A 13679-nucleotide genomic window follows, 5' to 3' on the forward strand; every position below is an offset into this window, starting at 1 on the left:
GTGGTAAGTGTTGTCATGATTATATAGTCATTGAAACCTTTAGTGGTAAGTGTTGTCACGGTTATAAAGTAATGGAAACCTTTAGTGGTAAGTGTTGTCATGATTATATAGTCATGAAAACCTTAGTGGTAAGTGTTGTCATGGTTATAAAGTAATGGAAACCTTTAGTGGTAAGTGTTGTCATGGTTATAAAGTAATGGAAACCTTTAGTGGTAAGTGTTGTCATGATTATATATTTATTGAAACCTTTAGTGGTAAGTGTTGTCATGATTATATAGTCATTGAAACCTTTAGTGGTAAGTGTTGTCATGATTATATAGTCATTGAAACCGGTAGTGGTAAGTGTTGTCATGATTATATAGTCATTGAAACCTTTAGTGGTAAGTGTTGTCATGATTATATATTTATTGAAACCTTTAGTGGTAAGTGTTGTCATGATTATATAGTCATTGAAACATTTAGTGGTAAGTGTTGTCATGATTATATAGTCATGGCAACATTTAGTGGTAAGTATTGTCATGGTTATAAAGTAATGGAAACCTTTAGTGGTAAGTGTTGTCATGATTATATATTTATTGAAACCTTTAGTGGTAAGTGTTGTCATGATTATATAGTCATTGAAACATTTAGTGGTAAGTGTTGTCATGGTTATAAAGTAATGGAAACCTTTAGTGGTAAGTGTTGTCATGATTATATAGTCAATGAAACATTTAGTGGTAAGTATTGTCATGGTTATAAAGTAATGGAAACCTTTAGTAGTAAGTATTGTCATGGTTATAAAGTAATGGAAACCTTTAGTGGTAAGTGTTGTCATGGTTATAAAGTAATGGAAACCTTTAGTGGTAAGTGCTGTCATGATTATATAGTCATTCAAACCTTTAGTGGTAAGTGTTGTCACGGTTGTATAGTCATTGAAACCTTTAGTGGTAGGTGTTGTCATGATTATATAGTCATTGAAACCTTTAGTGGTAAGTGTTGTCATGATTATATAGTCATTGAAACCTTTAGTGGTAAGTGTTGTCATGATTATATAGTCAATGAAACATTTAGTGGTAAGTATTGTCATGGTTATATAGTCAATGAAAGTATGTGCTTTGATTTTTGATCCGTCAAAAAACATGGCCGCCGTTACTTAAAATAGAACATAGGGGTCAAATGCAGTTTTTGGCTTATATCTCAAAAACGAAAGCATTTAGAGCAAATCTGACATGGAGTAAAAATGTTCATTAGGTCAAGATCTATCAGCCCTGAAATTTTCAGATGAATCAAACAAACCATTGTTGGGTTGCTGCCACTTAATTGGTAATTTTAAGGAAATTTTGCAGTTTTTGGTCATTATCTTGAATATTATTATAGATAAAGATAAACTGTAAACAGCAAAAAAGATCAGCAAAGTAAGATCTACAAATATGTTTATATGACCAAAATTGTCAATTGACCTCTTTAGGAGTTATTGCCCTTTAAAGACTTTTTTCACAATTTGTTCATCATGTTGACTTACTTTAAAAAATCTTCTCTTATGAAACTGCTGTATCAATTTCAGCCAAACTTAGGCTAAATGAGTTTCAGAGTTTCAGAGTATCTAGTATAAATTTTATATTTCATTTCCTTGTATGTCAAGAAACATAGCTCCTTAATGGCTAAAATAGAACATAGGAGAAAATGATTTTTTTTTGCTTTTGAAGAAAATAGGACGATTCAAAGAACATTTAAATAAATTGAAAAGCCAAAATAATCATTGATGAGAGATTAAACCAAAAAAATTCAGGTGAGCGATTCAGGCTCTTGAGAGCCTCTTGTTTTAATTATTTACTGCTGCAAGACCCTCAGAAGGTTTTTGCGTATAAGTGTACGTGTCAGATGAAAAACCCAAAAAATTCACCCATAAGATGTATAAATTTCACACCCCTCAGAAAAGACCATCCATCCCCCTTTAGCAGATATTAACTGGAATGGCCCAATTCATGTCAAGATGATACCCTGTTAGTTTTATACCAGCTTTATGCTTGATGGACTACCACAAATTTGTTTTTTGTTTACTGTGAATTCCTTTATTTTTTGTGGGTACTAATTTTTCGAGGATTGAGTAAAACTTGCATATTAGTGGTTTTGGCAAAGTCTGCTTAAATTCCTATAGAAAATTTGTATTCATTTATTTTCAAAGTTCCCCTGTACCCACAAAATCCACTAAAATTAGTATCCAACTAATATTAACGAATTCACAGTATTTGTATTAGACCTGTTTAAAGAGAAATTAAAGCATCATATGTTTTTTAGTTTCCATGCCTATCTGATAAAAAAAAAACACTGGGTAGGTAGGGTTAGGGCTTACAAAAGCTTGTAAAAGCAGACATTTTTGTCGAGCCTGCAACTTTTGTTGCAGAAAGCTCGACATAGGGATAGTGATCCGGCGGCGGCTACGGCGGCGGCGTTAGCTTACTTCTTAAAAGCTTTATATTTTAGAAGGTGGAAGACCTGGATGCTTCATACTTTGTATATAGATGCCTCATGTTACGAAGTTTCCGTCAGTCACATGTCCAATGTCCTTGACCTCATTTTCATGGTTCAGTGACCACTTGAAAAAAAAGTTCAAATTTTTTGTAATGTTGAATTCTCTCTTCAGTCAGAGCTCAGACATAAACAAGTCGATTTTTGTTTTTGACTTAAATAAGTCAAAACATGTATTTATTATAAAAATGTAGTTTCAATTTTAGACTTATCTAAGTCAGAAAATGACAGACTTGTTTGGGTCTATTTATGTTGGTGAAAAAACTTAATGTTACTTTGTGGCCAAACTACACCACCTATGACAGCAAAAACCTGTATGAGAGTTCACAAGGACTTGAGCTATCTATATTTAATTATCTAAGTGGACATCCTTACTAAACACAGATGTTTTACCTCATTAAGTGTGATTCCAGGTGGTTGCATTGTATGGTTAATTAACATTATCTCCGATTTTTTAGACTCTCATTCATATTTTTCTATAGAAGACAAAGTATTGGCTTTCAATGTTGTCATTATTTGATTTAGATGCATGACCTCCTTATAAATATGCGTGGGTCTTGAAGTTAACCAATTTTGAACACTCATCGACTTGTAGGAGTCGATATTTGCAACTTTTTGATTCTGGTCAATTATTTCTTGTTTAACAATATTGGACTTATTCAAGTCGTATTTTGTCTTACATTAAAGGGAGACAAATCCTAAAACTTACAAATTTAGACCTCTATGAGTCAAAAGCAGATTCAGACTTATTTATGTCTGAGCTCTGACTGCTCTTATTATAAGTAATAGGATAACTATATTTGATATGTGCGTACCTTGCAAGGTCCTCATGTCTGTCAGACAGTTTTCACTTGACCTCGACCTCATTTCATGGATCAGTGAACAAGGTTAAGTTTTGGTGGTCAAGTCCATATCTCAGATACTACAAGCAATAGGGCTAGTATATTCGGTGTATGGAAGGACTGTAAGGTGTACATGTCCAACTGGCAGGTGTCATCTGACCTTGACCTCATTTTCATGGTTCAGTGGTTATAGTTAAATTTTTGTGTTTTGGTCTGCTGTTCTCATACTATATGCAATAGGTCTACTATATTTGTTGTATGGAATGATTGTAAGGTGTACATGTCTAGCGGGCAGATGTCATGTGACCTTGACCTCATTTTCATGGTTCAGTGGTCAAAGTTAAGTTTTTGAGTTTTGGTCTTTTTATCTAATACTATATGCCATAGGTCAACTATATTTGGTGTATAGAAATATTTAATGATCTTTATGTCAGTCACGCAGGTTTTATTTGACCATGACCTCATTTTCACGGTTCATTGCACAGTGTTAAGTTTTTGTGTTTTGGTCTATTTTTCTTAAACTATAAGTAATAGGTCAACTATATATGTTGTATAGAAGCATTGTTAGCTGTACATGTCTGCCTGGCATGGTTCATCTGACCTTGACCTCATTTTCAAGGTTCATTGGTCTTTGTTTAGTTATCTTGGTTAATGTTAAGTTTATGGTACAGTTGTTATAAAGCTTAGCTTTTTACTTAGGACTATCAACATAATATGAATGATTAGTATAGAAGGCGAGACATTTCAGCGTGTGCACTCTTGTTTGTGGAGGATTTAATTTCGTTTATTTTGTGGAAAGAATATATCCATGAAATTAACCCTTTCCCCGATGAGTCCCGGTTTACCGGGATTCACGCTTCAGACAGCTGACGATGAGTCCCGTTTTACCGGGATCGGAATACCTCTTTTATATTTCCCTCTTTAAACAGTGCAAACATGAGTTATCTTTCTTTGATGAATACCCGGATGAAAGTGTAAACATGGCGCTTCCGTTTGTTGAAAATCGTGTCAAAATCAGAGGAAATTTACGGAATTTACAAGAATTTGAAATAAGGGAACATTTTTTTTTAAAAGAATATGGAAGAATTGAAGCCAAACTAGTATACTTTTTACACATAAAATGTCGTTTTATGTACAAAACACTTGGAATGGACATCGTTCAGTGTGAGGAATTTGTACATCCTCATAAAATTTTTCAAAATTTTGCCGTTTTGGGTTAAAAAAATTACGATTTGGGGTCAAAATGCGGAATTTTGAGAATTTCACCTAAAAAATGCTGAAAATTTGAAAATTTGAACATTTTATGAAGAAAAAATTATCAAAACATGAACAAAACTGTGAACATGGTGTTAGTGAATGAAATAAATACACAAATAACTTCAAACAAGTTTTTATTGACATTTATTATGAAGATCTCCCACTTGAGTAATAGTAGCCAGGGAAGCCATCATCTCAGAGTAACTTCTGTCTGGGCAGCAATCGGTGAAAGGGTTAAAACCTCCTCAACAATTTAACCTACACATAGTATCACTTCCATTTACTGGAAAGCAAGAAATTAAATCCCCATGACATTTTATAAACAGACAAAACCACGAAGTTTTAACCCCACGAAAATTAATATTTCTACAGTAGTTTGAAATTTTACAACTCTTGTAGTACAAGAAGATTTTTTCATGGCATCAGTGAAAGGAAACAATTGTGTTATGCTCCAGTATACATATAACCTTATTCAATTACATGCAGGGACGCTGGTCCAGACCAAGTTTTTGTCTCATGTAGAAGTCAAGACAAAGTAGTAAAATTGCTATGTATCTTCTTTTTATTTTCAGTCAAAAACGAAGCACATCTTTGGATTCCAATGGCTCCAGTGCTAAGAAATATTCCAGAAAAGATGTGACGTTATATTCACCCCCTGGTGGAAAGTTCAGTGAACGAGCTGGCACATATGAAGCAGGTAACATTGAAGAGACAGTTCTGTAAAATAGCCAAAACAGTTTTTACTATGAATTCTTTATTTTTCATGGAGTTACCAATTTTTGTGGAATTGTGGTTAGATGTGAACCTCAAATTTAAATGTTTAGCGAAGAACAAATTTTCCATAGACTTGTATGTAGCAGACTTTAGAAAAACCAAGAAAATACAATTTTTCCCTAATTGGTTCCCACAAATATAAATGAATTTTCACTGAAAAATTCACATGTCAGGATATGAAACAGTGGTCTCGCTAGCCCAAAATAGAAGGGCGCCGCGACCTGGGTGCCCTCAGCCGCGCCCTGGGTGCCTTCATCCGCGCCCTTCTGCCCTGACGTCTTTTTCCATAATTATCTTGTGCCGTTTTGGTAAAACATAATTATCTTGTGCCGTTTTGGTAAAATTTTGTTTCATCGATTTCTGATCTCCAAGATCATGTCATTACACTCAATTACAATGATAAAGACTTCAAAGGTGTTAATAACTAGGTAATTTAATTAGGACAATGTATCTTTTTGTCATACTTTTGATGAATGTGTCAGTGAGTGTGTTTAGCTTGGGTCGGCATTTTCGATCTCCAAGTCACAATGGAAGAGCGTATATAATTGAAGACTTTCATGACTTTAGAATTGAATTTAAGTCATCAAAATAAAACTATGCCTTTACAGAAATGCCTTCCATCTCAACTTGTTAGCGACAAGCACAGTTTTAAATTAACCCAAACGTGGTGGAAATTGATTTTGGAGTTACTTCCCCTGTTTTAGCTTATTACAAATTTGTGCTCTTAAAATATTATCTAGTATAAAAAAAAGGAATAAATTACCAATTGAATATATAATAACATAATAATGTTACCTTAAAGATATTAACTGTCTTTGAATATATTAAAAATATATATTGCAATTTCTACTTGATAATTATACTTTTAGCAATCCATGTTCTAAACATTGTTAAATTAGTAATGCTCTCGGTTTCACATCATATGATGCATTAAAAGCTACAATTCCTATATAGAAAAAAATCCCACATATTCTTTGATAATGGGTAGAGTGAAGTTAAACTGTAAAAACAATATGTTGATGAAGATGTCCTATATCATTCATAACTACACAAACAATGACATAAAGACTATAGTTGAAAAGCATATTTATTTTAAAAAAGCAACATATACAGTAAAAAAAAAAAAGAGATTCGTTAACTCGTGATACACACAGAAACGTAGACAAAAAAATGAGCATTGCCTTTTCTTATCATAAAAAGTGCCCTGCCCTCCACTGGCACCCTGCCCCTTTTGATTTCTAGCTAGAGCACTGTGAAAGTTTTGTTGAGTTTGATCAGATCAGTCAAGAAGCATTCACTGTAAAGTAGAGCCACATCAAACGAGGCTTCAGGTCCTTTAATATTATCTGTTTTAAGTTGTAAATTCAGAAATTATTGCGTGCATTTATTATTACGATTTTGTCATTCAATGAATGGCTATATATATATAGCTAATGGCTATTATTTATTTTACTTTATTGAATCGCTAATATAAATAATATAAATAGATCTTTGAGCCTTATTTTTGAAATTATTTTTTTTATTTATTTATAATGAATGACAATAATTTATTTTGAATTTATTGAACCATAAAATAAATTGTTGTCTCTTCACATTTTACATAATCTGCTTGTGAAGAGTAAAAAATTAATTTAATGATAACAATGTACACCGTGACATGTTGGCGTATGAATATACAACGTCAGAGTGGGCGTGTCTCCATGAAAATTGACAACATTAAAAATAACAGTTATACTTTTAACCAATCAGAAGACAGTAAATACACCAAATGCATTTATTTAAGACTTAAATGTGATTTTAATTTTTACGATTTTGAGAAAAATCCTGTTGAATTCATATAAAATATTTCAAAATGCGAGTTTTAAATATTGCTTTACGTTCCATTTCGCAATAATAAAAACCTTGCAATAATTTCTGCATTTACAGTATATGGTTTCTAAGGACTAGTAGCAGACTGCATCCAACTAAAGTATCTATTACAATAATGTATACAGATACTTTGTATGTAGATATGGCAGCTTAATGATGGATAACATATGTGCAATGCTGGAGATATTAGAGTTACATTCTTTTATGATGTTTTACAATGGTAATTTACAGACATAGCTTTAATGTTTTTTCAGGTCAAGGTCGTGGACGAGGTAGAGGACGTGGACGTGGATTCCGTGGAAGAAGATACTAACAGGACCATAAATCAATCATTGTTTTTAAATTCTTACATTTCATATTTTTTAATGACATTATTCAAAATATTCTTTGTTCAGGAAATAAACTTTTTAGTAAAACATGAACTAAACATAGGAGTTTCTTCATAATTGAGATGGATAAATGAGGTATGTATTCTATAGATGTGCAAAGACATTCCAGTTAGAGTGATAGATGTCTGTTTGCCAGCTATTCTTTTATTTAAAAAAGGTATGTTAACTGATTGAAGTAAATCACTGTAAATTCAGAAATTATTACGATGTTTTTATTATTGTGAAAAATTTCACCTGGGTAATAATCTCAGTAATTTGATATCACATTTTAAAAACAATATATGAATTAAACAGGATTTTTCTCAATATCACAAAAATTAGTATGAAATGACAAATTGCAATGATCAATGTACGCAATAAATTCTGAATTTACAGCTTTCAGCATCCTTAAAATATTGTCTATTGTTATTGAGAAAAGGTGATAAACAACTGGATTTAAGATTTATATTGAAATTAGAGAAGACAGTATTGTTAGATAAAGGGTTGAAGTCTTGATTGAAGAAAAACGAGAGCCCAATTTTCCATAACTTTGTTTATCATGTTAAATATTTGATAGATTTTTCCCCCTCTCATTATATGACTGTTTGTGAGATGTATAGTAAAATATTAAGGGTTAATACTTATCTTTATATCTTTGCTCAAAATAATAACCTTTTTACGAAATTCGACTGGAGATCATTACAAATGACCAGTTCTGTCATGGCAAATTGTCAATAGTTGGAGGGGCTCAAAAGGGTTAAAATTCCAAAAAGGAGCAGAATCTTGTGGGCTACCAACGACATTTCTACTTTCAAACAGTGGCACAAAATGAGTGAGAACCGATTGGTCATTTCATTATCTTTTATCTTAAATATTGAGTCTTGAAGTTACATTTGAGTGGAGCTACCCACAGTAATTTAATGGAAATGACTGATCCCCCTGAATTATAGGGTACGATGACATAACATTGTTTCCAGTGGAGATGGCTGATTTAAGGTAAAGTAGTTACAAGGCATGTCTGATAGGATTTTTATTTATTTGGAGGTAAGTTTAACCCTAACAAACAATGATTGATTTGTGGTGAGATAACAACTGCAGCCAGATAATGATGGAATTACCTCCCTTTGAAAAGGAAGAAGACGTTGTGAAAAGCGGTCTGGAGAAAGTTATTGCATTTGCTTCATAGATTGAACATAGTTTGATTTCTTATTTCATTATTTTTTTGCGTCTTTGTACATAATGTTATAGAAAAGAGATCAAGTTTTGAAAACAGTTGATAATTGTATTTGAAATAAGTTTAGAAATCACACATTTTTAGAAGCTGTTGTTCATTTTATTGTTAATTTTGAATAAAATAATTAATACTTTTCTTTTTTATCTTTGTATGTCACACAAGTTTAACTTCATATTTTGGAAAGTGGATTCATAAGTTTATGGTTTTAAAAGATTTGGGGACATAATTAGAAACATCCATATCAAATAATGATATTTTTTAAACTGAACCTTCCATCCCAACTAAATTTTTAGAAGTCTCTGTGCTGTAGCATGTGTAAATGGAGATAATTGAATTATGAATACACTACAGTTCTTGTGGGTTTCATTGTAACCACCTAACCACGGTGGGAGAGGGCAATACATAAAGATAACCCCTGTGTCAACCCTCTACAATGGACATGATGTATCGTATTGATCATAAAAATTGATAATGCAATACCTTTAAAGTATCAGAAAAGCTATTACAATCAATGTTTTTTTGGCAATTTTTTTATGTTGATTGCAAATCAAATCAAATTTGCACAATGGGAAGTTGTAAGCTAATATATATATATATATATATATATAGTAGCAGAATTTTTAAATAGACTCAAAATTGTTATGCCTTTTTTTTTAGTTTGGAGTTCATTATTGAGAAATTGCACATTCTTAAAAAAACACAATTGAAGTTGAACTAAGGTCGATAAATTTCATTCATACTGCAAAGGTTGCAAAAAAAGAATTGTGCAAGTTAGCAAATATACATATACATATATATAAATATATATATAATGTCTAAAAATAGCAACAATCAACATTCAATCTATTTAAGTGTGGATCAGTTTGTGAAATAAACTGATACAGTTTCTGAATAAAAAAATATGTCCTTAGCAAGTACTGCAGTTTGTTAAAAACCTAAAGGAAATTTTTAAACTGAAAAAATGATACACGACTGTCATAATATTTATTTATGCTTTAAAAGAGCTACATCGTATTAACATTCATAAAGAGAGCATTATTGGATAGTTATCATGTGTTGTATTTATATTGGTGTTCAGTATTCAAGATTACTGATGTCCCTCACAATATACTAGTAATATGTTAACATTTGTAATTGATTATTTGTTGCATTTCATTTTTGCATTTCTTTTTGTATTGTTTGTAATTTCACAATTCTATCGATAACAGACTTAGGATACCATTTAAAGAACAAATAATTTAATTGCAGTCTCTTTAAATAAAAATGCCCATCAAAAATGTAAAATGATGAGTTGTAAAAAGAAGTTATTGGTGAGATGTGGATCTTTGTTTGCTTTTTCCCACCACAACTTGCCAAGACAAATTAGAGCATGGCATATTGTGAAGGTATTAGTCTTTTGTTGTTTGTCTTTTAGATATATTTCTTCCTTTTTTAATGTATAACAATAACGGTAGGGTTGATATCTCATTTACAAATATTGTGCATAACTTTATATTTGTTTTTGTGTATTATGATACGATCTGAAATTTTGTTTTGATTTACCAGGTTTATTATGGCTTTAGACATGTGCAGTTATTTACATGTAAACCTAATTCCTTAAAATAAAAACCAGAATGTAGACTACATTTTATATAGATAAACAATTTATTTAAACACATATCATGTGCATTATACTTTCAAAATAAAAATAGCTATAAGTCTATTTTTAAATAATTAAACTTTAATGTGTCATATACATGCAATTTTTAGGGAAAAGGAGCTATATCTTTTTTTTTTAGATCTTTTGGCTACAGGTCAATGCAAATGGCTATTTGCACTCTCAAATATTGTTTTTAAATAATTCTAACGGGCTATGTTTTAGAATTTTTATTGTCTTTGTGCCATACGTAAGTTATTAATGTGATTAGTAATACATTTCAGTTGACACTTAACTGTAGAGTAATTTTACTTTTTCTAAAGGGTTCCTCTTTTTATGAAATTAATAAAACAGATAAAATCGTGAAAGTATCACTATGATCTTGAAATCAATCTTTATTTCAATGAACAAATATGGAAACAAACCATTCAACTGTACATTGTATATATGTAATCATTGTTGGGTATATATGTTGTACTTAAAACTTGTGGATTTTTGGTTGTAAATATGTATATTAGGTTAAAGAGAATAAATCAATCAATTTGAAAAATAGTTAATATCTTTAAGGAGAGAATATATAATGTCAATACAGTATGTAGAAAATGTACATTAAACAATATCATTATTTTCTATACTGACGACAGTATTTAACAAGACAGCAATACCTCTGAAATTTCATTGATTTTTTTCAAAATATATTTTCACGATTCACATTTTTATAATATTTCTAAACATGTGAAGCAGAACATAAAGATATGGAATAACTGCCAAGGAGATAACTTTCCACAAGTGACCAATTGATAGACATCCAAATGTCAGCATACATCCTTTAACAATGAGCAAGACCCATACCAGAAAGCAAGCTATAAAAAGGCCCTGACATGACAAAATATAATCAATTTAAACGAGAAAAATAACTGCCTGATTTATGTTCAAAATTACAAAAAAAAAGAAAGAAAAATATTATATACAGCTTAAAAACGACAACCCCTGAATTACAGGCTACTGACTTGGGAGGGACATATTCAAAATGTTAAATCTAGTTGTTAATGGCAAACCATAATTACATATGAAGGGGTATAACACCCAACATAAAATAAAGCTAGAAAAATCAACTAAAAGGGTTGACTGATCAAATTGTTAAAAAAAAAGTAAAATCACAAAAATACTGAACTTAGAGGAAAATCAATTCGGAAAGTCCATAATGACATGGCAAAATCAAATAACAAAATGCATCAAAAACGAATGGACAAGAACTGTCATATTCCTCACTTGGTACAGGCATTTTCAAATGTAGAAAATGGTGGATTAAACCTGGTTTTGTAGCACTTACCCTCTCACTTTGATGACAGTCTCATCAAATTCCGTTATGTTTACAATGATGCGTTAACTAAACCGACACAATAAATAAAATGGTCAAAATATGGGTACAGCAGTCATCATCGTGTAACAATTTAACAGAACACAAAAACATCTACAAACACATTCATTGTGTGTCTGAAGTCAGAAAATTTTATATGTGACATAGATTTGTCATTCAATGTACATACAAACAATTTTAAAATTTACATAGGCAATGTTAGCATACAGGGTTAAAAAATCAAAAGTATGTAAGAATAAATTTCAGAAATAGACCGAGATTTTAAATAGTCAAAAAGTTATATATAATTTATAAGAATCCACAAATAATTAATTCCACTACGTGATTGAATGATTTTGACGTTTGCGGTTCAACGTATTTTGTAATTCATAATAGAACAATATCATACTGACAGGATCTTTTAAAGTACAGAGTCACATTATAAGAACCAAAGAAATACAAAAAGTCGCATATACAAAACACACCACAAAATAATGAAAGACAATACAAACACATTGACGAGATGTATAAGTACCGAGCCACATCAAACGGATATCATAAAACAATTTAACAGTATAAGTAATATTAATAATAGAACAAAGACAAATGAAAGAACAATACAACACGTTTTTAAGATGATAAACAACATCAGTACGCAGAATCTATACATCAAGACCATCGTGTATTATTTGTGAAGTTTATACGGAATTTTATCCACAAGGTCTTGGTACCTTCCGATGAACTTTTTTAGAAAAAGGACGAGACGTTCTTTGACATACCCCTGGTTCATCAACTTTCTACTCAGACACTGATGACGTTTTACAACGTCTGAGTAGGAGCTGCAAGCTCTTGAATATCGAATAAGTTGGGAAATATATATCCCATATGCAGGTGAAGTTGATATATTGTTACTAAGGTGGGGGAAATTTATAATTTCAAAATTAAAATCGTTTCGTTTGTCATAGATTCTGGTACTGAGATGACTGTGCAAGTCAAATTCGAGAAATGAGGCGGAGGAAGCCGTGTCTGTTGTTTCTTTAATTTCTAGTTCTGGGGGATATATTAATGGACCCAATCAGAAAAGTTCGGATTGTTTATGGAAAGAACATCATCAATATATCTGAAAGTGAAATTAAATAATCTGGCTTCTTTGATCTTCTTGTTTTTGACAAGTGTCTGGAGGAACTCCGATTCATATGAAAATAAGAAGAGGTGCACAGTTTGTTTCCATAGGAATGCCGACAATTGTTGGAAAAGTCTACCCCAAAACTCAACAAATATGTTGTCATAAGAAGCTCAAGCATACTGACCACTTGTTCTTCTGTGTAGCATGTTTTACCTTTTTGTTTGTTACTATTTACGAAATATGCCATATGAAATCCCAAAGTAATAAATTTATAGCGTATGCTATCATTTTTATGTTGAAAGGCATTGTGGATTATTTCTTTTAGGCGATTTTTCAATTTCACATGGGGAATGGTAGTATACAGGGTTGAAAAATCCAAAGTTTTGATAGAACTAATTTCAGAAAGAGACCAAGATTTAAAATTGTCTAGAAGTTCTTTAGAATTTTTAAGAATCCACATATGGTTAATGCCACTACTTGAGTTGACAGTTTCACAGTATTTCCGAAGACCCTCTTTCACTCCGGACTGAATTAAAGTAAATCTAATGGACAATTCTTTAGTGGAACATGAAGATGAGCCAGCAATAAACCGTTGTTTGTACGGAATTTTTTGAAGCTTTGGTATCCTATACAAACAAGGTAAGTCCGCCGATTTGGTGTTCAATGTAATGATTATTAAAGCCATGAAGGACTTATGATTTGCTA

At 31.5% G+C, this 13679-nt stretch overlaps 1 protein-coding gene across 1 annotated transcript in view; it reads left to right on the forward strand.

Moving 5' to 3' along the window:
* LOC139482735 (apoptosis inhibitor 5-like) overlaps positions 1 to 8985 on the forward strand; it is a 41100-nt gene extending 32115 nt beyond the window's left edge. Inside the window, exons 12-13 of the mRNA XM_071266805.1 lie at positions 5180 to 5304; positions 7505 to 8985. Of these exons, the coding sequence (XP_071122906.1) occupies positions 5180 to 5304; positions 7505 to 7563 (184 nt within the window). The 3' untranslated portion in view covers positions 7564 to 8985. The remainder of the gene's footprint in view (positions 1 to 5179; positions 5305 to 7504) is intronic.
* The last annotated feature ends 4694 nt before the right edge of the window (positions 8986 to 13679 follow it).

Source organism: Mytilus edulis, chromosome 7 (assembly GCF_963676685.1).
Source record: "Mytilus edulis chromosome 7, xbMytEdul2.2, whole genome shotgun sequence".
NCBI lineage: Eukaryota > Metazoa > Mollusca > Bivalvia > Mytilida > Mytilidae > Mytilus > Mytilus edulis.